The sequence below is a fragment of the Monocercomonoides exilis genome (genome assembly GCF_001643675.1).
Source record: "Monocercomonoides exilis strain PA203 chromosome Unknown scaffold28-1221067, whole genome shotgun sequence".
Classification (NCBI taxonomy): domain Eukaryota; phylum Preaxostyla; order Oxymonadida; family Polymastigidae; genus Monocercomonoides; species Monocercomonoides exilis.
The window spans coordinates 1,073,049-1,100,539 of NW_027150573.1; the positions used below are offsets into that span (position 1 = coordinate 1,073,049).

At 37.0% G+C, this 27,491-nt stretch overlaps 8 protein-coding genes across 8 annotated transcripts; 4 read left to right on the plus strand and 4 right to left on the minus strand.

Annotated features, from left to right (window-relative positions):
- Positions 1-12: 12 nt before the first annotated feature.
- MONOS_1197 (putative Leucine-rich repeat containing protein) lies at positions 13-2,015 on the minus strand (the record flags this gene model as incomplete). Its single annotated transcript, XM_067864547.1, has 8 exons — positions 13-206; positions 265-355; positions 476-589; positions 723-773; positions 882-1,017; positions 1,139-1,699; positions 1,758-1,932; positions 1,988-2,015. 8 exons carry the CDS (start codon positions 2,013-2,015, stop codon positions 13-15), a joined length of 1,350 nt encoding a protein of 449 aa, XP_067725800.1.
- A 283-nt stretch (positions 2,016-2,298) lies between these two features.
- MONOS_1195 (putative copine 1/2/3) lies at positions 2,299-5,533 on the plus strand. Its single transcript, XM_067864527.1, has 6 exons — positions 2,299-2,434; positions 2,483-2,539; positions 2,596-2,701; positions 2,750-3,048; positions 3,131-3,207; positions 3,323-5,533. The coding sequence occupies exons 1-6, from the start codon at positions 2,314-2,316 to the stop codon at positions 5,276-5,278; spliced, it is 2,616 nt and encodes an 871-aa protein (XP_067725801.1). The 5' UTR covers positions 2,299-2,313; the 3' UTR covers positions 5,279-5,533.
- Positions 5,534-7,601: 2,068 nt separating this feature from the next.
- MONOS_1194 (putative Equilibrative Nucleoside Transporter (ENT) Family Protein) lies at positions 7,602-9,736 on the minus strand. Its single transcript, XM_067864517.1, has 5 exons — positions 9,674-9,736; positions 9,554-9,628; positions 8,641-9,462; positions 8,432-8,545; positions 7,602-8,356 (listed from the first exon to the last, which is right to left on the minus strand). The coding sequence occupies exons 1-5, from the start codon at positions 9,713-9,715 to the stop codon at positions 8,105-8,107; spliced, it is 1,305 nt and encodes a 434-aa protein (XP_067725802.1). The 5' UTR covers positions 9,716-9,736; the 3' UTR covers positions 7,602-8,104.
- Positions 9,737-9,970: 234 nt separating this feature from the next.
- MONOS_1193 (uncharacterized protein) lies at positions 9,971-11,426 on the minus strand. The gene is made up of 7 exons (XM_067864506.1): positions 11,307-11,426; positions 11,129-11,250; positions 11,019-11,082; positions 10,864-10,964; positions 10,751-10,790; positions 10,579-10,682; positions 9,971-10,529 (listed from the first exon to the last, which is right to left on the minus strand). Exons 1-7 carry the CDS (start codon positions 11,378-11,380, stop codon positions 10,333-10,335), a joined length of 702 nt encoding a protein of 233 aa, XP_067725803.1. The 5' UTR covers positions 11,381-11,426; the 3' UTR covers positions 9,971-10,332.
- Positions 11,427-11,474: 48 nt separating this feature from the next.
- MONOS_1192 (putative ribonuclease inhibitor-like protein) lies at positions 11,475-15,316 on the plus strand (the record flags this gene model as incomplete). The annotated part of the gene is made up of 2 exons (XM_067864496.1): positions 11,475-11,785; positions 11,847-15,316. The coding sequence occupies exons 1-2, from the start codon at positions 11,512-11,514 to the stop codon at positions 15,314-15,316; spliced, it is 3,744 nt and encodes a 1,247-aa protein (XP_067725804.1). The 5' UTR covers positions 11,475-11,511.
- A 171-nt stretch (positions 15,317-15,487) lies between these two features.
- MONOS_1191 (putative ATP synthase subunit H) lies at positions 15,488-16,064 on the plus strand. The gene is made up of 2 exons (XM_067864485.1): positions 15,488-15,621; positions 15,722-16,064. Exons 1-2 carry the CDS (start codon positions 15,527-15,529, stop codon positions 15,831-15,833), a joined length of 207 nt encoding a protein of 68 aa, XP_067725805.1. The 5' UTR covers positions 15,488-15,526; the 3' UTR covers positions 15,834-16,064.
- A 215-nt stretch (positions 16,065-16,279) lies between these two features.
- MONOS_1190 (uncharacterized protein) lies at positions 16,280-24,218 on the plus strand (the record flags this gene model as incomplete). Its single annotated transcript, XM_067864474.1, has 6 exons — positions 16,280-16,363; positions 16,417-16,535; positions 16,608-17,065; positions 17,201-17,599; positions 17,770-18,074; positions 18,269-24,218. The coding sequence occupies 6 exons, from the start codon at positions 16,280-16,282 to the stop codon at positions 23,567-23,569; spliced, it is 6,666 nt and encodes a 2,221-aa protein (XP_067725806.1). The 3' UTR covers positions 23,570-24,218.
- Positions 24,219-24,983: 765 nt separating this feature from the next.
- Positions 24,984-27,477, minus strand: MONOS_1189 (uncharacterized protein). Its single transcript, XM_067864462.1, has 3 exons — positions 27,414-27,477; positions 27,121-27,338; positions 24,984-27,039 (listed from the first exon to the last, which is right to left on the minus strand). The coding sequence occupies exons 1-3, from the start codon at positions 27,433-27,435 to the stop codon at positions 25,867-25,869; spliced, it is 1,413 nt and encodes a 470-aa protein (XP_067725807.1). The 5' UTR covers positions 27,436-27,477; the 3' UTR covers positions 24,984-25,866.
- Between the last annotated feature and the right edge of the window lie 14 nt (positions 27,478-27,491).

The window sequence follows — 27,491 nt, forward strand, 5'->3', positions numbered from 1 at the left end:
TTATAAATGTTTTCAACTAATTTTTCCACCAACAGCACTCCTCTGGGTTGAAATGGCGCTATTTTGAAATTCTCCAACAACAGATGAAGAGATCAAAGGTGGCTGCTTCTTTGGTGCTTTTCCTGTTAATGTGACTTGCGGATCGTAATCTGGGCCACCATAGAACGACGCATTTGGATTAACTTTTGGGACAACAATTCGCAAAACTAAATAAAAATAATATTATTTATTTTCATTATAAGAATTTCATTGATTGTGTCATACCACCAGTGGCTTCGCTTCTTGTGCCTTCTGCTTGATCAGAAAAGACTTCAAATGGGAACTTCAATTGAAGTGCTTTTCCTTTGATCATAATCTGTTTGTGTGTTTGTAATAAAATATAAAATAATATGAAAAATTATTGACAGACAATAAATGAAGTAGAATATGAATAATGTTGATAAAAAGGCAATTGAAATAATCAAATGAAACAAACCAGAATGTGATCAGGATGAACTTGTGTGTCAATAAGAGATGTGTCTAAAAATCTTCCCACTTTCACTTCGAGTGTGATCGTTCCAGGCGGAGAATTCTCATAAAAGCGGAAGGGCTGAAGAAAAATATATATGAATGAAAAATGAATATTGTTAATATGACAATTTGAAAATAGAAATATGAAAGAATTATGAAAGTGCGAAAAATAAAATCCATTAAAAATTAAGAAGTCAATAAATATAGCACACCCATCCGCCTTCATTTTTCTGAATGATCGTTCCATCTTCACGAACCAATCTCTGTCAAGTTCAATTCAAATATAAAAAGAGAGAGAGAAATTAAATGCAAATTTATTAAATAAAGAAAAGGAGAAAACATATAAATGTATAAGAAATGGATGAAGAAACCTTTCTTCTGTTTTCTTCCTCTTCCTCTTCCATTTTCTTCTTCAGCTTCTTTTTGCTTGTTTCTTCGTCTTCCTCTTCTCTCTTTCGCATCAGCTCATGATGAGCAGACAGTCTCACTTCGGGTGTGTACTTGAAACTAAAGAATGCATTCGGTTAAAAAAGAAGAGAGAAAGCCATTCAGAAGAGAATTGATTCATATAAGATATTTTTTATTATTGTTCAGTTTGAAATTCGATATCGTTTAAAATTGAACAAACATATCTCCTGCTTCCTCCAATTCAGGCATATCATCATCGTCTTCGTCTTCGTTGTCATCCTCTTTTTTTCCTTCCTTTCTCTCTGCTTTCTTTTCTTTCTTTTCTTTTCTTTGCTCTTTTTGTTCAATTTTCTCTTCCTCTTCCTCTTCAATATCTTTTTGCCATTTCGATTCTTTTAATTTCTTTTTCTCGTCACTTTGCTTTTTCTCCTCTTTTTCTTCTTTTTCTTCTTCAATATCATCTTTCTTACTGCCTTCTATTTCCTCTTCTTTTAAAATTTCTCTTTTGAGCTTCTCTCTCAGTTTTTCTTTTTCTTCTTTCTCTCTCCTTTCTTTCATCTCAAGTTCTCGTTGATCTTTAGCTCTTGCAGCATCAAATTTAGCTAATCCAATGGATTGCTGCTTTTCAATTTCTTCTCTTAACTGAGCCTTATCTTGTTGTGCTCTCAAACGTTCTGTGACAGATACTTCCTCTCCATCTAGTTCTCTCAATTGTGGAATAACACTAATCACAAATGCACGATAATTTGTGTATTCAGTGCAAGGATTACCAGTAAGATATCTAAATTGTTATGTGGTTCTAAAAATAAATTAATTTATTCAACAGCAAATATTCAAACAATATTGAAAAGCGAGGATTCTGTGAAAGGCTTTCTACACTTGTCAGCTCCACAACAAAATTACATGTCAAATCAAGCTTTTGGAGTGATTCGCATCGTTCAAGATTTTCCACTCTTGTTATAAGATTTAACGCTAAATTTAAATATTCAAGATTTTTAAGTTTATGTAAGTTTTCTACAAATAGTTTAAGTAATCATTAAGTTTAAAATAATTATAAAAATTAATGTACCTATTTTTGGAATAAGATTATTTTGCATTAATAGAATTCTTAATTTTGGACATAAACTTCCTATAACCTCTATTTTTTCTAAATCTTGTTGATGAAGTGCTATTTCCTCCTATAGTTTTTTGATAAAAAAGAAAATAAAAATATGCAAAACAATGATAAAACCAGTGTAGATAGTTGCCCTTCATTATGTTCACTACGTTTCCTCAAAAGGTCCTCTGTAATTCTGGGCATTTAATTTATCAAATTTATTATATTCTTAATGATCTTTTCAAAAAAAATTAAATGTAACCATAATTTACAGCAAAAAAGAATTACCGGTTTTGAAAATGTCTGAACCCGTTGCTACAGGCTCATTGAGTCCTTCTTCTCCAACTCAAAATTCAAAAGATGATGCAGAATCAAATATGAGATTTGAGATTCATGTTAACTGCGAAGATTTACCGAGTGGTTTGAAATTTTTTATTTGATATGTATATTTTCAAATTTTTCTATTAGAATCAAACCCTGCTCATAATGCATTTAAAGTTATACTTCATGTGCCTGTTGGAGAAGGTTTTCATTTAAATCTGGAATTGTTGACTTTAAGTTTCATTTTAATTTTTCAAAAGGAGATGATGAAGAATGGATACCCGTACGTCAATCAGAAACAATACAAGGAACCACTTCACCTCACTTCACAACCCAATTTTTTGTTGATTATTTGATGGGAAATTCGTATGATTATTCGTTTAAATGTTATTTCATTATTTTTTTTTTTTACAGGCAACGTCTTTTATTTAATGTGTATCGAATAACAGATATAACTCACGAATCTGATCCAAAATCTCAAGAGTGGATCGGATCTATGATCATTGAGCTTATCGACCTTATTAGATCACCTACAAGAAGAATCATTTCGCCTCTTGTAAGTCCTGATGACGAAGATATGACTTGCACAATGGAACTTGTTGCTGATGAAGTGAAGTCTTTCGGAATAAATGTAACTATTAGTTTAACATATACACTTTTAATTAAGCCAAAGGATTGCAATCGGATTTTCTTATCACTTATGAAAACGAGAGGTAATAAATTTTTTTATAAAAAACATATAATATATTTCGTGTTGCTTCTGTGTTCTTGTTTGTTTGTTTTAATGATGATTAGATGACGGATCTCATACGATTATTGCTTCTTCCGACTTGATTGATCCAAATTCAACTCACAGTTTTGGACCGATAGTGGTTTGTATCTTTTTGAATTTCCTTTTTTATTCATAAATCTACAAAATTATGCAATTTTCAATAACACTTATATGCATTCATTGAATATAACTTATTGTTTCAATGTATTTTTTAGGCTCCATTTGGCCGTCTGTGCGAAGGAGATTATGACAGACCGATACGATTGATGGTTACTTCAGTCTCATCTCGTGGAGAGAAAACAGATTTTGCATTCAATGATGTGACATTACGCCAACTGAATACCCTTCTTGCACAGAAGAAGAAGAAAATAGCTTCACTTGTTGAGCTGTATTCATATTCACCTGACATGGAGACTTCACAAAAGGCCCCGTCATCATCTTCTTCTTCTGCATCTGCCTCGTCTATGAGCAGCAAAGGAAGCGCTTCTGAGCAAGCAAAGATCCACATTGCAGAGGAAGAAGGCCGGATTCCAGTGACTTCAACTGCATCATCCTCAAACACCTCCTCTTCTTCAGGTGCTGCTCCGACAGTCATTCCGCGCAAAACAGGAATGAAAGTGGTGGGCAGGCTGCGTCTGGACGATGTCACCCAGAAGCAAAGATACTCATTCCTCGACTACATTCTTGCAGGCTGCGATATTCAGACGATGTTTGCCATCGACTTCACTGCTTCAAATGGTGATCCATCCAAGCCGCACTCGCTGCACACGACGAACTGGGCAGAGAATGAGTACATCCAAGTCATCCGTGCCATGGAGATTGTCTCGAACTACGACTCTGATGACATCTACCCGGCCTTTGGCTTCGGTGCGTGGATACCTGGGAAGAACTGTGTGTCCCACTGCTTCCCTCTGAACTTCAACCCCTCTGATCCCTGTGTCCCTGGCATCGATGGGGTGGTGAAGGCGTATCAATATGCACTGGAGAATGTGAAGCTGCATGGTCCAACCATCTTCTCACAAGTGTTGGAGGTGGCTGCGAAGCTCTCTCCACACAACTGGCCAGGGGGACATTTTGACTACACAATTCTTTTGATTCTGACAGATGGCAATGTGACTGACCTGCAGACGACGGTGGACTGCCTTGTGGAGTTTTCAGAGCTGCCTCTGTCTGTCATCATTGTTGGAGTGGGCGATGAGGACTTCTCACAAATGCGCATTTTGGACTCGCAGATGATTCCGATTGTGTCTTCGAAGGGGCTTGCGATGAAGCGGGACACAGTGCACTTTCTTGCCTTCAACGACTACGCCAACCGTCCGATGGAAGAGCTGGCGCGTGTCATTCTCGAACGCATCCCGTCTCAAGTCGAAGCGTATTTCCAGTCGAGAGGGCTGACCCCTGCTGAGTCTATTCTCTATCAGGGACAGCACGCACAGGCATCGTCTCTGTTAGGCATTCCTTCAGCACAGCTTCCCCCTCAGCCTCAACTCCAGCCACAACCTCAGCTGCAGCCTCAGCCACAGGCACCAAAACGATCACCAACTGTTAGTGCGAGCAGTGGGAGTCAAGGAATTGTGAGTTCTAATCAATCTTCTGCTTCTAATGATTCGTCTTCAGCTTCGTCATCATCTTCTTCTTCTTCTTCTTCTTCTTCAACAGTTGATTCATCATCAGCATCTTCTTCTTCTGCTTCTGTTTCTGCTGCAGATGAATCTTCTTCAAATACTCCTCAAAATGAGACCAAAAAAGATGATGAAAAAGAAGGCACATCAGCTGAGCCTGAATCCCAACAAGATGCTTCGGCTGTTGATAATGCAGCTTTATCTCAACAGGCAGAAGCAGTTTCTGCTTCATCTTCTGATGCTTCTGATTCTTCTTTGCCGAAAGAGAGTGCAGAATCAATGCCTTCTTCTTCGTCGTCTTCTTCTTCTTCTCTTGCTGTTGAAGACAAATCAACCATTTCATCTGATTCAACTGACAACACAGCAAGTTCTTCTGACTCCAACAACTCTGAAATGAATGCCTCATCTGTAAATGAAATGAAGCCTGCAATTGAATCAGGCAGTGAAGTTTTAGAGCCATCAGTGGCAACAGGCGCTGAAAATGAGGGAAGTTCAGTGTCTGCCGCTTCAAATGCAAATGAAACTCAAAACACTGATCATGTTGAATAATGTTATACTGTAAAGACAATTAGCTGTCAGATACATAGTCTTTGATGGCTTTTCAAAAAAATAATTTTTTTTAATTTTTTCCTTGTTTGTATTCTTTGTATTTGAATCAAATGTTTTTAAAATAAGTTATATTTTTTCTTTGGTATTATTAAACATTGATTTTATAATTTTATTTTTGAGCAATTCAATTCTTTTTATATTTTTATTTTTAATGAAAATAATTCAAATTTTAAATAAAGCCTGGAAGAAATCAAATTTTTCCTATTTTAATCTCATAAAATATATTCTCATTTTGAATTAGCAAATATTTCATTATTATGAATTCACCAACATTCATGTTAATAAAAAGAGTTTCTTTTTAAACTCAAATTCATTTATGAAATAACAGACAAGTTTTTCAAAAGATTCATTAAAAGAAATTAAATGAAAAAAAGTTTATATAAATGATTATATGGGGAAAAATACGATCTTTCAAGCTTTTTTTGCACAAGGCATTGAAAAACTGCTTTTCTCATAACTTTATTTCACTTTCTCAGATTTCAGAATAAATCTGATTTTCACATCTGCAAACAGGCATCAGTGAAATCATAACATGAAGTTTTGTGTCATTCCGCCTATGTCAAAAAATGGACCTATTTTAATTGTGTTTTTTGTACTCAGAAAATCAATGAAAAGTGCATAATTTATCAATGAAAATGCCTGAAGTGAAATATTTTTCCCCATATTTTTTGAACTTGAAAATAAAAAAAATTTTTATAATTTGTTTTTTGCACACATTTGAGAAATTTTCTTGTATATATTTTTTTTCTCTGCATTGATAATTTGGTTTTTCTTTTTTAATTTTTGAAATGAATGAAATTATGGAAATTGGAAATTTTTTTGATTGCAAAGAGCGTGGTATTTTTTTTTTTGATGAAAAAATTCGATTGAGGAATGAATTTTCAAGTGCAGTCAAAACCGGATATAATCACATCGATAATAATCAACATCGTTAATTGTCACATTTTTTGATGCACCGACATTTTTTCACTTGTTTTTCATTCATTTTCCATCGCATATAATCACAAGGCTGAAAATACAAAATCACATTTATTATTATTAATATGGGTGATTTTTTCAATGAAAAATTGATTTTTTGATCAAAAATCTCAATTTTTCTCTTTTTCAAAAATGTGCTCAAATAAGTCAAAATAATGTGTTTTTATGATCAAAATTAATTTTGTAAGTGAAAAATATGTTTTTGTGAAGAATTTTCAAAAATGGAAAAATTATCACATAATTAATTACGACAGATAATTATTTATTTTTCTGTTTTAATTATCATCGTATATTGTCACAATCGGATGTTGTCACAAAAAGTTGTGCAAAAACAAATGTGATTAATCTGATTTAGACTGTGAAAGAAATCACTGTTTTATCGGAAAAAGTTTTATAACAAAGTGCTCAACAATAATTGTAAAGATTAATGAAGAAATGCCAACACTATTTTATGGAAAGTTGAACAAATTCCTGATTGAAATATAAAGAAAAGATCAGTTAAAATGTTGATATCACATTCAAGTGTTCATTTCACAGAATAAAAAACTCTCTTTATATTTTAATAATTTATGAAAGAATTGTCAAATGTGTTGTTCTTTTTGAAAAGTCTCAAACTTTTCATTTTTTGTTGATTTATTATTTTAATAAATATTTTGATTATTGAAATTTTTAAAGATAATTTGCACCAGAACAAATCATTTTAATATAATGTTGCCACTACAAAAAGACTTTCATTTCGATAAAAAAATGAAAGTTAGAAAAATAAAATTTCGTATTCAAAATGATTAATTAAATAAGAGCAGACAATAAAACAACAGCCACAAAACTTCTGAAATACAAAAAAAAGGCTCTTTATCAAACATTTCTCTTTTCTTATTATGACAAAAAACACTAAATATCAAACAAAACACCGGATTAGATCGATTTCACTATAACCGCAAAAGGAATAATTCTGACAATTTTCCTCAAAATATATCTCATCAATTCAAGCTCATTTGATATACAAAACTTTCAAAATAGCTTCATTTGTGCTCAGAAAAAATTAATGATTGATATCCCGGAGAAATAGGATTTTGAGTTTCTCCGAGATTTTGAAAAAATAATTTTTTCTGAGCACAAATGAAGCTATTTTGAAAGTTTTGTATATCAAATGAGCTTGAATTGATGAGATATATTTTGAGGAAAATTGTCAGAATTATTCCTTTTGCGGTTATAGTGAAATCGATCTAATCCGGTGTTTTGTTTGATATTTAGTGTTTTTTGTCATAATAAGAAAAGAGAAATGTTTAATAAAGAGGTTTTATAATAATAACCATAATTATTATTTTGTTCATGATTTTAATAAAAATAATTATCGAAAGGAATGTCAGTCAACAAATATAAGTTAATTATAGTAATCCTGTTATTTGGTTCATAAAAATTAACATTTTAATTTTTTCTCTCAGAAAATAAAAATATGATTAACTTACATGCTTTTACATAAAATAAACTGATTACAATTGAACTTGAAAAAATAATCAGCAAAAAAACTGTTATTCATTAGTTGCAAAGCAACACAGGAAAACATGAAAAAATAAATAACCAATAAACAATCTATGCAAATTAGGATAAAGCTTAACATAAACAAATTGTCAGTAAACTATGTACATAAAAAGCATGGAATGAAATATTCGAAATTATGAATTTCAGAAACATGAAATGAGAAGAAACAAAAGGTTAAAAAGGTTTGAAAAGAAAGAAAATACTACTCATAAATTAATATTAAATAAAAAAGAGCTCCAATGGAACTCACTTCAGTGCTGCACTAACGGCCATAGACAACATGCAACCCGAAAATATTCCAATGTTCAAGCAGAGAGACATAAACGATCCATTCATGGCTCTGTCTGCATCGTCAGTGAGTCCATTTCCAGCATTGGCCATAATCATTGTTCCGTGATATCCATTCGTAATAGAAAAGAGGGAGTAAATAAGAATAACCACCCACAAATTCTGAAATGCTTTTACATATACGCATAAGAAAAGGAAAACAACCAAAACCTACAATTCACGCACACAAAATGAGTGTTTAAAAAAACAAAAAATAAATCAAAAATCAAAATAACGATTGCAAACAATTCTGCAAGCTGAAACAATATTCATCATCATAGGGCCATTGTATAACTTTATGCAGTTCGGGAACCACCTTGTAATAAAATCCCAAACAGTGAATATATTTTGTTTGATGTACTATATAAAATATATAACAGAATGTGAAGAGATATAATGATAATGAAAAATTGATATTAAAGAAAATAATTAAACTTTAATAAAAGTCAACAAACCCACCAAAGTGACAATCCCCATTCATCTGTAAATAATCCTTGCTGTGGAGGTATGTGCAAGATTACAGTTGGAAAAACTATCAATGTCCACGCATAGCAATGAAACACAGCAAATCCCCAAGGAGCCTGCTTTTTCGCAATGCGAATAAGATCCAATACAAATCCTTTCAATTGTTGCATAACTGTTTTCTTAGGTACTGGTTCAGGTTCCGGTTCATCATCATCATTAACACCTTCATATGACATCCTGTCCTTATTACGCAAAAGAGGATACTCTTCATCAGTCTTAGCATTACTAAGATTCCTACGATTCAGGATAAACTTTGAATATGGTATTTTTTTTAGCGCCAAAATTGATATAAATGCAATTATGTTTATAACTGCAGCGAACATAAAGAAAGAAATCCCAACAGCATTTGTATTATCCCCTTGAATGCAAAGATGCAACACAAGCGGAACAAGACTGATCAATCCAACCACTCCTTGGCCAAGCATAACCCCTTGAGTGCATCGAGAGGAAAAAACACCACCCATTCCAAATCCTGCTGTATTTAACAGACCAGTACATATCCCACAAATGAAGCATATGATCATCACTAAAGCCAATGATCCTGCACTTCCTTTCATTGTTGTGCAAATTATTGGGAGAATAATCATCATTAACGTGTTTATAGCAATAGGAATACATAAAACATAAAAATAATTCATCCTGGCGCTTAACGCTGTTGCGATAAACATAACTGGAAGACAACCAGCGTTATATACAGAAGTTATATACGACATTTCTGTTCCTTTTGGAAGGCTTTTCATAAAAAAGTCAGACTTAGAAAATATAACAAATAAAAATTTTAATTCATAGAAACATTCAATTTTATTTTGTGCCAAAACTTTCAAAAAGCAAATAAAAACACACAGCGCTCAGGATGCTGTTCCAAGAGCAAAGCATTGCCATTCCAATAAAAACAAAGATAATATAAACAATATTGTACTAATTTAAAGATTGTGAAATTAAGAACTTCAAAAGAATATAAACTTTATCTTTTGGCTCTTCAATAACCTGTTCTTCAGTCTTCATTTTGATTAAATGTTGAATAAATTAATTAAGCATTAGATCAAGAATTATAAAAATACAACATTCACTGTTCCAACAAACTAAATGAAGGGTATTGTTGCAAAAATGCAAATCCGGATACGTAACGCAGTCAAATACATTTGATTAAACAAAAAATTTGATTCATGTGAGACTTTCGGATTTTCTTAAAAAACTGTGGTTATAATTGGGAAATTGCATTTTTATCTTTCAAAATCTGGAAAAATAAACATTACATACGATGTTTTACATATGTTCTACTATTCGATACCGGAATATGTGCAAAATAGAAAATAAAAATTTCATCAAATAAACTAATATTTATCGATTCAAAGCAAAATTTCAAACAGTTTTTTGAGAAACATAACTTTGAAAATAAATCACAAAACGAAAACAAAAATGCACTCGAATATCTAATATACAATCAAGAAAAATGCGAATTTGAAAGGAGATAATACAAACAACATTGTTGTTTTAGGCAAAACTAATGTGATGCCCAGACAGTAAGTGCACTTTTGATGTTGCATCGCAATCCATCAATATACCGACTTCTGTCTCATGCAGAATGAAATAAATTTTATAATACGATGAATAGACATTCTTCAAGACATATCAATAATAACAGGATGCCCTGTTGAAGTGGAAAGTGGAGCATCCTCTTTTTTCTTCATTGAAGGATGGAAAAGTGGATGAGGATCGAGCCATATGGCAATCGCAAAAATAGACAATGCTATCATAAAAGAAAGTGCGTGAATAATGTATGTCATTGCACTCGCTCTTACAGATGGATCAAAGAAAGCTGAATCAAATAATTTTTATAATAACTTGAAATTGAAATTAGTACATACTTAAAAGTCCAAATAATGAAGACAATAGTGAAAACAACATGGATAAGAATGAAACTCCTTTATGGCTTGGTCGTTTGTACAGTCCCCAAAGAATATTAATCATTCTAAAATAATAATAATAATAATTATAATATTTAAAAAAAGAGGGAATTGGAGCAATGACCACGCAAACTTTGTGATTTGAAGAAGCGGATTTAAGCTATACAAATATGCTACCAAAAAAAAAAAAAAAAAAAAAAAAAAAAAAAAAAAGATTAATTAATGTGTAAATAATCTTTGACAAACGTTTTGACAAAGGAAATAAAATAGAAATTCCAAGAGGATAAATAGGCAAAGTCCACATGATCAATAATTCAGGTTTCACTTTGCTCCGTAGAAATGCCAATCTTTTTTAGAAAAAAATGTGAAGAAAATTCTACAAAAAAAAAAAATACACAAACTGAAACGCAATAACGCAAAACTGCACGATTCCATTTATTCCAGTTATATAAATGTATGTTGATCCTTAACAACAGTTTATGCAAAAAAACAGTTTCAAAGATGAACAAACTATCATCTGATGGAAGTCCAGCAAGCATGCAAGAAAATGCTGAAATTGATAAAAAAACGTTCAAAACACTTCCACTTTCCATATTTTTCAATTTATGATTAAGTCTTATTTGGGGAAGTTGTCTGATAAAATGAAAATAATAAAAATTAAAATATTTTGTTAATGAAATAAATCAAACAAAATCATGGAAAATATCGATGAGCAATAAGAGAAAATCGCAAAAGCTCTTGATGTTATAGATGGAGAAACCATCAATTCTTTATTATGGACCAGAATAAGCTAAATCAATCCTTATTCTTGATCCAATAAATACTTAAATATTCACAAATATTAAGAAATGGGAAAGGGATAACTTCTACTTGAATTTTTATCTGTTCCTGGGGATGGAACAAACATATATGTCCATGAAATCTACAAACGAACAGGACGATCAATATCCTTTGCTTGAAGAAGAGGAAACTGCCTTATTTGAAGCCAAATGCGAGGATTTGAAACGAGCAATAACTGATGTTCAAAAAGAACGTTTTATTCGAACACTTCGAACCCACTGCTGTAACCGTATTTTTGATTTAGGGGAATGCGGCATTGGACCTGTTGCTATGATGATTGTTGAAGAAATTCTTTTGAGATATCCCCAGTATTCTGTTTTGAAATTATGTGTGCTATTATTTTCATGACTTCAAAATTATCATGTTATTTAATTTGTATTATTGCACAGCTTCCAATATGTTAAAGGACCAAGGAGTACTTTACTTAGCATCACTTTTTCGAAGAGGAGGTTCTTCAATTGTCAGTCTTGATTTAAGAAGCAATGACATTGGTCCACTTGGAGCTGGAGAATTATTCTTGTCTTTGATGGGAAATTGCACACTTTGCCATATTGATCTTTCCAGCGTTGCTGGAGCAAATCGCAATCACATCGGCTCTGCTGCAACGACATTTGCAGAATTTCTTGTGCAAAACCAAGTTCTCACTTCAATAAACCTTGAATCGAATTCAATCGCTCTTGAGGGCTTGACATCTATTGTGCATGCATTGGCATGCTACAATACAACATTGACTGAATTGGAATTGTCCTCAAACTCATTTGGTGCGGATGGAGCGACTCTGATTGGAGCACTGCTGCCAAACACACAGCTTAAAATACTAGGATTTAGCAGAAATGATATCGGTGATCGAGGCGTTATAGAAATTGCTCGAGGTTTGTTTGAGCCTCCAGAGGAAGTACTAATGGCAATTGAAAAGAAGAGACAAGAAGCCAAAGAAAAAAGAAAGAAAGAAAGAGAAAGATTGGGATTGCCAGAAAGAGATGATGATGACTCAGATGACTGGGATGAAGACATTCATGAAGAAGAAGACGAGGACGATGCAATCGACGAAGGCACTGAGGAGAAAAAGCCCAAAGACGAGCGCGAAATGCGCAGAAGGAAGCTGAGAGCCAAGCAAGCAGCACAGAGAGGAAGGGCTCGTGGAAGTGGAAGGCGAGGCGGAGGAAGGATGAACGGTGGAGCGACAGGACGAGGCGGCGGGGCAGCAGGAGCAAACATGGAGACGACGGTGGGTGTGATGAATGCGCTTGCGATGCCTGATGCCCGGACGAGTGTTCCGCAGTACATGGGAGATGGAGGGGCAATGAACTCTTCGGCGATGATTTCGTCGATGATGATGATGGGTACTGCTCCTGCCAGCAGAGGCAGAATGGCACCCCAATCCACAGCAAGACAGCGGATAGCAGCAGCAAAAGCAGACATTATCAGAGCACAGAAATTGAGGGAAAAACAATCACCTCGCAAAAAAGACGCCAGATCACCCGAACGTCCTGCAGCTTTCCTTGGAGCTTCCTCGCAGTCAGAGCAAATAGCTCCAGGACAGGAAATATCTGGGCAGATTTCACCGTCTGCAGCAGCAGCATCTGCTTCGCCTACTCAGTCTCCTTCGCAATCACCATCACAGGCACAGAGCAGAAGAGAGTCAGCTGTTTTGGAGGGAAATGGAAATGGTAATGGAAATGGAGGCTTTCCAGCTGTTGCGTCGATGGAGGGGGAAGGATTCAGAGGATATGAAAATGAGAGAGAAAGATCGGCAAGTGGGCAGGAGATGGACTGGGAGGAGAGGAGGAGGAGAGAGCAGGAGATGGAAGAGGAAGTGAGAGAGACAGAAGAAGAGATGATGCAGCTGGATGTGCTGGGGACACTGGCAGATCCAGCAGCAATGGATCATTCGAAGGCGAGCGAAGAAAAAGAGATGAAAGATTTGGAGGAGCTGTTCAATTCGCTTGTGCCACCGCTGCCTGCCGACAGAAAGAAGCAGAAGAAGCCTCGCTTGAAGAGGAAGATCCAGGGTGTGTTTGCGCTTAATCCGCGCGGAGAGAGAGTGTGTGATGTGATTGCAGAGGCGACTGAGCCAGTGGCTGAAGACGACGATGAAGAAGACACCGAAGACGAAGATCTCGAAGCGAAAGGCACGTGCAGACTGGAGCAGATCACTCTTTCGTCCAACAACATCACCGAAAAGGGGGCGAAAGTGCTTGCAGTGTCGCTGATGAAGAACAGGTTCCTGACGCATTTGGATGTGTCGCACAACAAGCTGGGCACACTTGGTGGGCAGGCAGTGGCTGAGATGATCGCGACGAACGAGGTGATGGTGAGTCTTGTGCTGACTGACTGCAAAATCGGGTCTGTTGGCGGGATGCACATTGGGCGGGCGCTGTCGAAGAACAGATGCCTGCAGAAGTTGGATCTGAGCTCAAATGCGATTCTGGATGAAGGAGCACTGGCAGTGTCAGAGGGGATTGCACAGAACGGGGAGTGCCAGCTGGTTGAGCTGGACTTGTCCACCAATGGCATCACAGACAGAGGCGGGTCGGCGCTGGCGAATGCGCTTTCGAAGAACACGTCGGTGCGGAAGATAGCGCTGCTGTCGAATGAGTTTGAGAACGAGACAGTGAGTGCGTTCATTTCGTGTCTGCGGACGAATTCTGTGCTGACGTGCATCGACCTCCGCTTCAACAACTCAGCGCACATTTTGGTGATGGCGATGGAGAAGCTGATTGCAGAGAATGTGAAGCTGCGGAAGGAGGGGCACCCAGCCAGACTTGCATCGCAATTGCAAGCGCTGAGGGCAGATGTGGAGAGAGAGATGGACATGCTGCAGAAGAAGAGGGACAGCGAGGACACGCTCAGGGCGAAGTGCGAAGAGCTGATCAGAATTCGGCAGGAGCTGGAGGATGTGAAGAAGAAGTGTGCAGACGACGAGAATGCGCTGCTGAATGAGATCGATTCCAATGCGAAGCTGATGATTTCGCTCTCTGAAGAGACACAAACAACAGCTGCTGCTGCGTCGAAGGAGAGGGCAGACGGAGATTTCAGGAGCAGGCAGCTGATGACAAAAGCAGGGCGAGTTGGGCAGCAGAGGAACGAGGCAGAGAAGAGGAGGATCAGATGGTTTAGAGAGCTGGAGAATGAAGGGATTGACGAAGAGGAGGAGGAAGGAGAAGAGAAAGAGGAGAAGGAAGAAAAGAAGGATGGAGGGAATGCAGGTGAGGGTGAAAAGGGACAGACAACAGGTGCATCAGATGGGAAAGAAGGAGAAGGAGAAGCAAAAGAAGCAAAAGAAGGAGAAGGCGAGAAAGCAGAGAAAGAGAGCGGAAATGAAGGAGAAGAGTCAGCATCTTCTTCTACTTCTCCATCATCAGCCACTCCAGATGGTACGATTACAATACCAGAAGGCGAAGAAGGAGCAAAAACAGACAACGAAAAAACCGAAAGCGGAGAAGAGAAGAAAGAAGAAGGCGAGGCGAAAGGAGAAGATGGAGAAGATGAGAAGCAGCCGCACCTCACCATTGCCCACATCCACCGGCTGCGGGAGCAGTATGAAGAGGAGATGGTTCACTCACGGGCGATGCTGGTGTCTATCAAAGAGTGGACGACTGCCCAACAGCTCGCCTTCAAAACAGCCAAAGCCACAAAGAAATGGGAGCCTGGCCCACCTCTTCCATTCGACTTCCTTCCTGAAGAAGAGAAAAAAGCTATCCAGGCAGCGAATGCTGAGGCGGAGCGGAAGAAGAAAGCAGACGAACTCAAAATGCTGCTCGGAGGTTCGGCCACTCCTGATGCTAACCCCAAAAGCAAAGCAAAAGCAAAACGCGCATCTTCAAAGGCAAAGGCAAAGGCTTCTTCAGGAAAATGATCTCATTCACGAAAATTTTTTATGTAATATCTTTAGTTCTTTTCTGTTTTTTTTTACACATTTCTCCCGCATTCATTCACTGATTCATTCAAGCTCATTTTCTACTTCATTTCTTCACTTCACAATGATTTACACACTTCTGAAATTTTTTTAGTTAATAATCCAGATATTATGGGACACATTGATCGCTTCTTTATTTGATCTATTCTCATGGGCGACCTTATGACAATTTTCATCGGTTCCATGATTTTTCTTGGAATCGCAATTGTAGCAACATTATTTATTGGAGTAACTAAACACAAACAGTCTGATTTTTTATGCACTTTTTTTTCATATTTAATATTTCTTTTTTTAATCACTACTAATTGTTTATTCACATATGAATCAACAATGACGTTTTCTAAGAATCTATTTGGTGTATGTTTGGGGGACAGCATTTTGCGCTTGGTTCTTTTGGTTCTTGATTTTCATTGCGCAGATGAATCCTTTGATAGAACCTATCCCAAAGACTGAGTAGCCGCTTCACATTCGGAAAACAAGTAATGCAGCATAGGATTCGATGGCTTTGTCAAAATTCGTATTTTGCACTTCACTTTCATTATTCATTCGTGAAATCATTACTCTAACTTTTCAACATGATTTTCTCTCGCTTTATAATTGCATTCTTTCATATAGACTTTCGACATGTCAAATAGATAACATTTACAAACAAATGTTCTGTAATTTTTGTTAAAATTGTGATTAAAGAGAGAAGTCATTTTCATCTTTTTTTAAACTTATAAGTTCATTTTTTGAGAATCATTCTGGCATAAAGAAAATAATTTTTAAAAATGGAATGTATTTAAATTCTCGTAAAGTTGTTAAATCTCAAAATAAAGGATTTTTCATGAAATCAGATCTATCCCACGTTGAAATATCAAAAGAAAATGTAAATCTACAGATTTTTTTTCCTTTGACGTTCTGATGCTTGTTAAGCTTCTTCTCAACGTTATTATTTGCGTTTTTATTATTTATTCTCAAATTGGCGTTGATGAATTACCTACAGTTGTTTGTTACTTTGAAAAATTTGATATTTTCATTTCGCAATTTTGTTTTATAAGGGCTCATGCCTGTTTATTGCGCAAGACCTAACGCCTGGTAATCCGACTTTTTCATTTGTAAATCAGGTTTTTGCCAGACATGACATGACGCTTGATTTATATCCAGTTTCACTTCATGAGTTTGCAATTTTTCAATAAATTTTTATGAAAAAATCAGTTAATCTCTTTTTTCATTCCAAACTTTTATTCAGGCTCGATGCATTATTGCAGCATTATGCTTCGGGAATATTTCCATTTGACAGTGTTGTGATTGATGGAGGACTTTTATCATTGCCTTCTCACCTCTATTCTCAACTCGCCCCATTGGTCCAGCAGAACAGCATTCCAGTCATTTCACTCGGAGTGAACCCTGCTAATGTACAACATTTCCTTCCGTTGAAATTGTCTGAAAGAAGAGATCAGAAAGGATCCGCAAGCGTTTTCTTTGATGAAAGCATAATAGAAGATTTGATTTGTCCTCCAAAGCGCATATCAACTTCAAATGGGGAAAATGCATCAGAGGATGCTTTTTGTTCGTTGCGTAGAGATAAAACTCGCGAGAAAGAAAATTGTGTTTTGATGAGTGGAATAGAAGAGTTCTGGCCTTCGGTGCTTTCTACAAGCGGAATAAATGAAAATGCACATGTGCTGCCATATGCACATTTCATTTGTATGACCCCTTTATTTCTTTATCTTTTTTTCGTTATCGTCATCATAATTGAAATTATTAATTCTTTTATTTGTTTGGAAATGCCTTTCATCATATTTAATAATGTTTCATCCACTTGACAAATGAAATCTTCAGATAAAACAAACGTAGCACCAACTTCTCTTTCCAACGAACCAATTGCTGCAGCGCTTGTTGTTCATCGCCAGCCTCTCTTCCCTTTGTCCTCATCTTCACCTTCCTCTCATTCTGCATATCAACCTTCAAACTCTGATCCCTTTCTGATTGAAGAAGTGTGTATGTTCTATTCGCCTTCTGATGAGCCGTCGCTGGCGGAGTGGCAAGCGATGTCTGTGGCTGAGCGGTGGATGCTGGGAAGGATGAAGAACAGCCCAAGAGTTATGGCAAAAGTGGGGCAGCGCAATGAAATGTGGAAGGAGATGCAGAAGATGATTGTGGAGAAGATGTCAGCTGAAAGCGGACACAGTGGAGGAGCTGGTGGAAGCAATGGAATTGCAGAGGAATTTGAATTTGAAGGTGTGCAGGAAATTGAGAATACAAGAAGAATTAATATTTTATTTGGAATATTTACCAAAGAAACCAAATTAGAGTTTATATCTTTTATTATTTAACAAGAATCATTTCTTTTCATCTTTATCTCTTTTATATTATTTTTTCCCCCTCATTGTAATTCCTTAATCCCCCAGCGCTTCCATTCCCCCCACCCCCAGTTCCAATCCCCTTCTCTCTCCAGTCACGCTCTGTCCTTCTTGTCGATCTCCTTCTCCCGCAACACCGCTCATCCAGCACATCCCTCTCTCTTCTGAAGGACATCCTGGAAGGGCTGCGGAGGCAGTCATTTGAAGTCGAGATGGTCGATGGATGGGGGCTGAGTGCAGGCGACATCGAAGACGCTGTTGTCTCGCCGTTTGTTGCCTCGTTTGGGAATGCTGGGCTGACTCCGCTGGCTGAAGAGGTGGCTGTGACTGCAATTGTGCTCATCAAAGACACGGTGTGTGTATATGTATGTGTGTGCATGTGAATATGTATGTGTTAGTATTGTAGAAGGAGGAAGATATTTGGGAATTTGGAGGGAGATGGAAGATTGCTGTGAGTGATTGAGAACATCAATATGAATATTTTATAATTGTTATTTGCATTCAATTAATGTTATTCCAATGAATATATTTATCATTTCCTTTGCAGAGCACAGCTGAAATGCCTGAAGTGATAGAGAAAGAAGAAGAGCTGAAGATGATGTGCGCCTTTCACGGCATCAAACTAGTCATCTTCGACACAGAATGTGAGGGAAACAAGGAAGATCCTCAAATGTCTTCTTCTTCTTCTTCCTCTTCTTCTTCTTCATTTCCTCCTCTTTCTGATAGCGACCTCGTCGACTTCATCCAATCTGCCTCATCTTCCTCTTCGTCTTCTCTTCAGAAGCAGCCAGATCTCCCTCACACTCTCTTCCCACTCACTCTGCTGCCATCCACAGCTGCCTTAGGCACATCCCTCGAAGCATCTCTTTTTGTGCACATTCCAATTTCTACTATTCAATCTCTTTCTCCAAATAAAACTCCTTCTTCTTCCTCTTCTCCTTCTCATTCTTCTGCTTCTTCTTCTCCATCATCCTCTGAATCCCTCCCTCTTTTCCCCACCTTCTTCTCTTCTCCTCCTTTCGTCTCGTCTGTCTCATGCACTCTTCCTTCCTCTTTCATCACTGACGCTGTTGAAGCACAAAAAAGAGGAGAAAAACCTTCTTTCAACTTGGAAACAGCCGCATTTCCTGTTCCTCTTGTTCTTGTGCCTCATTCACACCCTCCTCCTTCTTCCTCTTCTTCCTCTTCTTCTTCTCGCTATCGATCATCCAAGTCATCCAACCAACCACAATCCACTCCTTATCTCCACTTCGATGCAGACAGCGACGTCTTTCGTGTTCAGTCTGCTGTCACGTTGGAGTCTCCTTTTGTCCTTCGTGTTGGCATCTCCTCTTCTGTCGCTGGTGTCTTTGCTCCTTCTCAACTGCCTCCTCCTCCTTCTCCTCCTTCTCCTTCAAAATCTTCTTCAAAATCTTCTTCTTCTCCCCCTCCTCCTCCCATCCTCTTCACCTCCTCCTCCCTCCCCACACCCATCTCCTTCCATTCCCTTTGGATTCACTGGCTCAGCAACGATATTTCCAGCCTTTCTCTTTCAATTCCTCCGCACCCATCTTCTTTTTCTGAAGTTTCTCCGACAAAATTCCCCGCTCCGGCGCCTTTGATGTCTTCTCCCTTCTCTCAGAAAGGAATCGTCTTCAAAAAGGGCTCTGATAAATCAACCTCTTCTTCTTCTTCTTCCTCTTCCTCTTCTTCCTCTCCTCCCATTCAATCACCCTTTTCTCCTCCTCCCTCATTCATCCAACAGCCTTCTTTCCCTCAGCCTCAGCTGATGTGTGTGGGAGGGTTTGTCTTTGATCCTCTGCCAATTCTTCCCTTTTCAATAACAGTTGGCAATCTTACTCGTCCTCCTCCGCCTGATGGAAGAGAAGAAGGAGAAAGAGAAAGAGAAGGAGAAGAAGATAGCTATGCTGAATGGAGTGAGAGGCAGGAGAGGATTAATGAAAGAGAAAGAGAAGGAGAAAGAAACAAGAAGAAGAGAGGAGAAAGAGGAGAAAGAGAAGAAGAAGAGAACAAAACAGATTATTATTTGCATCCACCTTCTTCTGAAGGAAAACCACCTTCATCATCATCATCATCATCATCATCATCATCATACAATCAGCATATTCGTCATCCTTCTCCATCATCATCATCAACAACAACAGAAGGAAGAGAAGAAGGAAGAGTAAAGACAATGACCCAATCGTCGATGCAGCCAAGTGTGTGGAATAAGAACGAAGAGCTGCCCATTCAGCTGTACAACATCTATTCCCTTTCTGCTCCTCCTCCTTCTTCTCCCTTTGTGTCCTTCAAATACATCGGGATGTTCATTCACCATCCTTCGCTTCCTCCTTCGTTTTATTCTGACTCATCTTCTCCTTCACCTTCATCTTCATCTTCATCTTCATATTCTTCTTCTTCTTCTTCTCTTCCCTTTTCTGAACTGTATCCTTCCACTCCTCTTCCTTCACCTGATCTCAAACAAACAATTCTTCTCTCTTTTGCTTCTTCTCTGCTGCTTCGCCCAATGCTGGCTGTTGATTCCTTTTCACTCGACCCTTCTTCTTCTTCTCCCTCCTCCTCCTCTTCTTCTCTTTCTACTCTATCTTTATCATTTGATGCCTCTTCTTCTCCATCTTCTCCTTCTCCTTCTTCTTCCTCTTCTCTTTCTCTTTCTCCTTCTTCTCTTTCATCCCTCAGCTATTTTTCACCTGATGTGTCTGAATTGCTTCTCTCTTCTTCTCTTTTCACTCATTCTCTCTTTGCACCCAATGGCTTCATTGATGAAACACTCCCAAATCTTCCTCTTTTCAACTGGAATGCAAGAAACTTGGAGAAAAGAAGAGGAATTGCGAAGAAGGAGGAAGGTAATAGAGAAGAAGAAGAAGAAGACGAAAAATTTAATGATGGGATGAATAAACAGAAGAAGAGGATGATTAATATGAGATTGCATAACCAAAGAGCATCATTTGATTATTTTCCTTCTTCTTCTTCTTCTCATTCATCATCATCTTCTTCTCCACTATTTCTGAAGAGGAGAGAAAGAGAAAGAGAAAGAGAAAGAGAGCAAAAGAGAGAGAAGGCAAATGCAACGCCTTTGTCTTCTGAATTTGTTGTCCATCCAACAGCGCCTCTTTCTCCTTCCTCTTCATCTGACATCAGACGCATCGAAAATGACAGATTTGACACTCTTGTTGGCTCTCCTTCTCCTCCTCCTCCTCATCCTTCTTCTTCTTCCTTTTCTTCAAAACATTCTTCTTCTTCTCCTTCACCTCCATCATCATCATCATCTTCTTCTTCTCCTTCGTCATCTTCTTCTCTTCTTCCTCCAAAAAGCATTCCAGTTGAGCAGAAGGCATTTGACCCAATTTTGGAGCAGATCAACCAGCACAGAAAACAAACAGGGCAACCTCCTCTTTCTTCTCTTCCTGTTTATTCTGCTAATGATCAATCATTCACTCCTCCTTCTCCTTCATCATCATCATCATCATCATCATCATCATCATCATCTTCTTCTTCTTCTTCTTCTCCTTCTCCTTCTTCTTCTGATGTTCCATTTGAGCTGAATGACTTTGCCAAACTTGCCTTCTCTTTCTCTTCTTCTGATTCTTCTCCTTTTCTCGACGGTGCTGCTGCTCAGCTGTCTCTTTTAGCTTCTTCTTCTTCTCCTTCCTCTTCTCATTCTTCTTCTTCTTCTTCTTCTTCTTTTTATCCTTCTTCTTCTTCCTCTTCTTCTCCATTCTCTTATTCTGTTCCTTCTCCTTTCGATGCACTCACGTTCACTCATCGCTCTTCTTTTATTTCTCCATTCGATCTTCTTTCTTCTTCTTCTTCTTCTCCTTCTCCTTCTTCTCATAAAACTCCTCCTCCTTCCTCTCCTTCTTCTTCTTCTTCTTTGGAATCTTCTTTCTTCTTTGACGATGAATTGGGTGATACTTTCATATCTCTCTACAATTTAATAGCATCTTCTATATCTTCTTCTCCTTCTTCTTCCTCTTCTTCTTCCTCTTCCTCCTCCTCTTCCTCTTTCCCCCCTCTTTCTCTTCCTTCTTCTTCTGTCAGATTTCTTGTCGATTCCATCACCAATCCAAATGCTGACTATTCATTCCTCACAATGCTCTCTTCCTCTTTCCCTTTCCCTTTCCCTTCTTCTCCTTCCTCTTCTTCTTTCCCCTTCTCTTTCTCTTCTCTTCCTCTCTTCTCCTCCTTCCACTCTTCTCTTCGCCTTCTCCATCGCTCCATCGAATCTGCCGCTCAAAATTCCTCAACTCGCCCGCCGGCAAAGCCGCTTGCACCGTTTTCAGATGAAAGTTGTGTGAAAATGATGATTGAAGAGCTGAAGGAAGAGAGGAGGGAGAGAGAGGCAGAGGAAAGAGTGAAAGAAAGGGAGAAAGATAAAGAAGAAGAAGAAGATTTAATTGAAGAAGAAGATGATTATGATGATTTTGATGATGATGAGTATGAAGATGATAAAAGAAGATATCCATCAGGCAATGCATCGACTCACAAGACATATTATTCTGCTCTCAGAAATGAGGGAAGGAAAACTCGTTCAACTTTCACATCAACAACAACATCATCATCTTCTTCTTCTTTTCCCACTCCTTTATCTTCATCTCCAACAACATCAACATCATCATCTTCCTCTTCTTCTCTTCCTCTTCTCTCCAACGAAGAGCTTCTTCAGAAGACGCTCAAGAAAATAGCAAGACAATCTTCTGTTTCTGCTGCCTCACTCAACAAAATGGGGCAGCAGCAGACGCCTTCCAAAAGATCGTATTATTCTTCTTATACACCTCCTTCTCATTCTTCTTCTCCTTCTTCTCCTTCTTCCTTATCTCCAACTTCTTATCCATCACGTGCATCTAAACAGGCTCAACAGAAGAGCCGAAATCCTTCTTCTTCTTCTTCTTCTTCTTCTTCTTCTTCTTCTTCTGCTTATCCTTCTTCTTCTTATCCCTCTTCTGCTTATCCATCATCACGTGCATATCCACCTTCTCTCTCAAAACCTCAGCCAATTCCCACTCGAAGCAAGTCCACTCAACAGCAGCCATCTCAGCACTCATCCACTCGCTCTGCATCAACACAGCCATCTGCTTCTTCTTCTTCTTCTTCTTCTTATCCTTCTCCTTCTTCTGCTCAAAGTTATGCTTCTTCCTCTCGTCTTTCTCCTTATTCCCCTCCATCTCCTCCATCTTCTCCTCCATCCTCATCTTCATCAACATCAGCATCATCTTCTTCTTCGTCTCGTTCTCTTCCTCCGCCACAGCCACTTCAGCCAGGCGAAAAGCCTCAGTTTTCTTCGGCTGCCTTCCAAAGAATGTTTTCTTCTCCTTCTCCTTCGCCTTCTTCACCTTCACCTCCATCATCGTTTTCTTCATCCTCTTCTTCAATCACTTCATCATCTGATTTGGAGGCACTCAGAAAGAGACAGGCTGAGCTGATGAGACAGTTGGCAGATGCAGACGGAGCAGGCACTCGCAGCACATTCCCTTCATCTTCTGCATCATCATCGTCTTCTTCTTCATCTTCTTCATCTGCCAATCCAACATATCCACCACAGACATCAATGAGCACTGAAGAAATGCTGAAGCGGCTGAGCGAGATGAAGAGGCAGATTGCAGCTAAGGAGGCAGAAGGAAAAGAAGCAGAAACAGCTTTCAGAACTGATCGTGCTACTCAATATCAAACAGATAAATATGAACATTCCACTTCATTGGAAAAGAAAACACAACAGGAACTAAATAAAGTCAAAGGAGGAAAATCATCTACAAAACCGACAACCAGATCAGGTTCACCTTTTGAATCTTTATTTTTGTCAACTGTAATCTCGAGAGAGGGTATTGATATTGTTGTATCATTTGAATAATGCTTACAAATCGATAAATCATTGTTCAATTTTTCTAAATACTTGATGAAATGAATATTGCGGAAAGATTCTCGAATACTTATTTTGAATTTTTTTTTCTTTTGAAAATTTTCAATATCATATTCTTTATAATATTAGCAAATTTCTTAACATCACTTCACTTTTTTCTAACTCAGATTTTCTTGTTCTGAATCTGTATTTTTTGGAAAGATTGAAAAAATTGCAAAAGAATGATTTTCAAATAAGTTTAAAGCTTTCTTAAAACAATTCGAAACGATTATGTGCGAAATACACAATGAAATTTTGTTGTTATTTGAATAAACCATCATTTTGAACAAAACACATTAAAGGATAATTTCAACAGATTGTTTAAAAAATATAACAATTACAACTGTTTCAAGCTGAAATAAAAATTTATATCAATAAAAACTATAACAATAGAATATTCGCCATGAAGCAAATATAAAAATATTCTCTATAAATCTTTTACACATTTGATTTCACTTCTCAAATTCTTCCCAACAGCTACCTTTTGAAAAAAACAAAGGCACAATCAAAAAGTTTTGTTTACTCACCAGAATACATGAAGTTTCAAATTTCTTTTCAATGAAAAAAATAAATTAAAATCTCAACAATCAGATTTTCAATTGTGGTTATTACCATTATTTATTACATGAGAATAATGTATAAATATGATAATGATCAAAAAATAATTTTATGGACCGTGCAAAGCTCTCTGCTTCGTAAGAGGCAGAATAGTTTTCACTGCTGTGGAGCACTCGAAAATGGTGTACAGTCCTGGCAAACTGTCCGAGAAAAAGCCTGTAAAAGGTTGTTTTTCGTGAATTTCGAGTTCTGATTAACTCCTTTTGCACTGCGAATGCAGATTCCAGCTCGTTGACGAGAGGCTATGCCTCCGTTACGTTGGGGACTAACCCTGCATTTTACAGCTATCAATTAGAAATATCTGTTAATATAAGTTAATAAAATGTTTTAAGATATAATTAATTTGAAAAAAAAAATCAAAAATATGTTAGAAAGAAATAAAATGAAAATGCAGCGAAATATTCCTTCATTTGAAAAAAGTGCTTAATTTTTGAAAAAAAAACATTTTAAAATACTTTCATTTCTTGAATTGAGAGCGATGGTAGTTTCAATAACCTGAAAAAGATAAAATTTACGAATTATTATACTGATTGGAGTGGTTCAATAGCTCATTGAGAATGTTTTCTTTTATTCCAGATGATTATTTTTCGCTCAAATGATAATTTCCTTCAACAACGATGAGTTTGAGATCAATGTTTTGACACAGATAACATTCAAACATTTTTCTGTCATTTTTATTTCAAATAGGAGTTTGACTTGGATTTAAAAACTGCTTCAATTGAAGAAAATTACAATAAAATATCAGAACTTTGAGAAGAAAAATGTTTATGTTTCGTGTTGGGAGAGAGAAAACGAGGAGCAGCAAAAGCAAATTTGAAAAACATAAAAAAGCACCAGGAAATGATCAGAAAAGTCAAAAGAAACTTGAGAAAGAAGGAAAAGATGAGAAAAAGAATAATCAAGCAATAATTTGTTTGCTTGAAAGATGATATTTCTGCAGATTATTTTGTGAATTTAATAAATGGAAGTGCATCTAATGCGAGCGCAATTTTTGCTATGACAGATTTCCTTGAAAAGTCTGATGGGGGTGGTTACAAATTCTCAAAGCGTTTTGCGGTTCAACAATAATTATAAAAATATAGGCTAACTTTCTTGTTTTCTCTCGATTGTTTAATTTGATGCTCAATGATCTTCCAACACAGGTGAATGCACATTTGCCAATTGCACGTCAAATAAAACAAAAAAATCTTTTAAATATTATATTAAAAGTTGTACAAAGAGTTTTTTGAATGAATCTGCATTTATCTGAACCCTCAAATAAGTCGGTTTAAGAGTAATTCAGCGTTCGCTTCAGCTTTATATTTCTTTATTTGAAGCGAGCAATAAAGAGATTTTTTGTATCACATTTTTCAATGTTAAGTATTCAATGAATGATAACATTTCAAAAGAAACTATCAAAAAAGTATTTTCAAAAAAGTTAAAATTCAATGAATATTGCGAACATAATATAAAAACAATACATAATGTTTCAAAACAAGAAAGTATTTCTCAACAAGAAAGGAAAATCAATTTTTTGATAAATCATAATATAAAACTGAAATAAGCCAAATATTTTAAATAATAATAATAATTTTTTTTTAAAAGTCGAATAAATCCTGCATTTCTTTAATTCAAATGCATTCACCACAGCTTTAGCACAACGGAATGAAGGTGTCAGACAGCGTTTTTTGAAACCATGGCTTCTCAACTCGACTTAATGCGTGCATCACAACAGAAAACCCGCGAGCTTTGTTGCAGACCGCAATAACAACATGATCTGGCAGCTGAGAAAAATAGGCGTGCTGCTGTTTTCCATTGTAAAAATAGGCGCACAATTTCTTGTGCATGTCAATTTCCAGAGTGACAGCCATTCCCTTCTGAATAGGGTCGTTGTCGGCCACATGCTGCCCATTGCGCACCCACACGTTTCCATACAAGTTCACATGGCCTCCTTTCACATTGTCTACCCACTGATTTCGCGGAAGGCTAATCGCTTCTGAGGATGCAATCCCAATCCCGTAATCTGCGCCACTTCCGTGAACACTCAGCGTGCAGTGCCAAATTCCCTCTTTGATCACCATCGTGCTCAAAAGAGTCCAAACACCCGCTGAATTCCATGTGACCCTTGTATCGTTCCAATCACTTGTCAGATGCACATCAACTGAGCGTACATCCCACGGCTTTGTTACTTCAATTTCTTCACATATTTCTTTAACTTTTTCTTTTTCCTTTTCTTTTCCTTTTTCAGAATCATCAGCTTTTTTGGATATTTCTTTTGAGTTTTCAGTTTTCTCAATGCTTGGACGAGTCGATGAAGAAGCAGGCTCATAATCATCAACTCTTGGTTCAGGAGAACAAGCTCTGCATTCTTCAGCATCGGGCTTTTTCTCGTTCATGTTTATCGCAAAAGAACCAGAAGATCTGCTAGGATGAGTTATATTTGAATCAAGTTTGAAATTTATTTGATCCAAAAGCGCGTTTGCAGTTTTGCTCACGGCTATGGATGGATCCGCGCAAAGTGTTTTCACAAGTTGTTTGATCTGATCCAAATTGACAAAAGTTGCTCCATTAGACACAAGCGTGCACAAAAGATCCATCATCGTTGCTTTAACTTCAACTGGAGCTGGCCTTAGACCGCTGCTGCTGCTGGCTGGGCAGGTCAATAAATTATATTCTTCACAATAACATGACGGAATATTTCCCAAAATTATTGTAACTGAACGAAATATCTCCAACGAGCATATGGCTCTTGTAACATGAGGGATAGTTTCTGCCAATATTTTGAGTCCTCGAAAGCCAGCTATCATATGAGAAGATAATTTTGTCTTAATGTAACAAGTTTGATCATTAAAAATGTTTTTGTAAAATGATAAAGCGATTTTTCTTTAATAAAAAATGCTTCACACTTTTATAAGTTCCTCGAAAGTGTTTATCAATTCCTTCATTTGACTCATTAATTCATTTGCGTTTTCGACTTGATCAATGCTCTTTTCATCGAAGGCATGTTTTATAATATTCAATGTTTTTGGCTCCGCATTTTTCGTTAACTCCATTGCGAATTTCATAAATGCGCCAAATTGCAATTCTTTAGACATTTCGTTTGAGTTGCTATCTTTTTTCGCTTCTATTAATAAATTTTATCAATGAAATCGTTTTCATAAAACAAACAAATTTCATTCAAAGAATTCAATATTCAAACCATCTCCAACATTGAAAGACATCTGTTCAAGTGGAAGATTTGTGGAAAACTCAAAAAAATAAAATGGGCGCTAAAAAA

What these genes read in the sequence shown, in the direction of transcription:
- MONOS_1195 (XM_067864527.1), top strand. Translation starts at nt 2,314, where the DNA reads ATGTCTGAACCCGTTGCTACAGGCTCATTGAGTCCTTCTTCTCCAACT. An exon ending in ATCACTTATGAAAACGAGAG is followed by an intron (nt 3,049 to 3,130) that starts GTAATAAATTTT and finishes AATGATGATTAG; the next exon opens with ATGACGGATCTCATACGATT. An exon ending in ACAGTTTTGGACCGATAGTG is followed by an intron (nt 3,208 to 3,322) that starts GTTTGTATCTTT and finishes TGTATTTTTTAG; the next exon opens with GCTCCATTTGGCCGTCTGTG.
- MONOS_1194 (XM_067864517.1), bottom strand. Translation starts at nt 9,715, where the DNA reads ATGAAGACTGAAGAACAGGTTATTGAAGAGCCAAAAGATAAA. An exon ending in GGGGATTGTCACTTTGGTGG is followed by an intron (nt 8,546 to 8,640) that starts GTTTGTTGACTT and finishes TATTTTATATAG; the next exon opens with TACATCAAACAAAATATATT. An exon ending in TTGTTTCAGCTTGCAGAATT is followed by an intron (nt 8,357 to 8,431) that starts GTTTGCAATCGT and finishes CGTGAATTGTAG; the next exon opens with GTTTTGGTTGTTTTCCTTTT.
- MONOS_1193 (XM_067864506.1), bottom strand. Translation starts at nt 11,380, where the DNA reads ATGGTTTCTCCATCTATAACATCAAGAGCTTTTGCGATTTTCTCTTAT. An exon ending in TTTATTTCCTTTGTCAAAAC is followed by an intron (nt 10,791 to 10,863) that starts GTTTGTCAAAGA and finishes TTTTTTTGGTAG; the next exon opens with CATATTTGTATAGCTTAAAT. An exon ending in TTCATTATTTGGACTTTTAA is followed by an intron (nt 10,530 to 10,578) that starts GTATGTACTAAT and finishes TATTTGATTCAG; the next exon opens with CTTTCTTTGATCCATCTGTA.
- MONOS_1191 (XM_067864485.1), top strand. Translation starts at nt 15,527, where the DNA reads ATGGGCGACCTTATGACAATTTTCATCGGTTCCATGATTTTTCTTGGA. An exon ending in GGAGTAACTAAACACAAACA is followed by an intron (nt 15,622 to 15,721) that starts GTCTGATTTTTT and finishes ACGTTTTCTAAG; the next exon opens with AATCTATTTGGTGTATGTTT.
- MONOS_1189 (XM_067864462.1), bottom strand. Translation starts at nt 27,435, where the DNA reads ATGTCTTTCAATGTTGGAGATG. An exon ending in GTCTTTCAATGTTGGAGATG is followed by an intron (nt 27,339 to 27,413) that starts GTTTGAATATTG and finishes ATTTATTAATAG; the next exon opens with AAGCGAAAAAAGATAGCAAC. An exon ending in CTTTCGAGGAACTTATAAAA is followed by an intron (nt 27,040 to 27,120) that starts GTGTGAAGCATT and finishes TGTTACATTAAG; the next exon opens with ACAAAATTATCTTCTCATAT.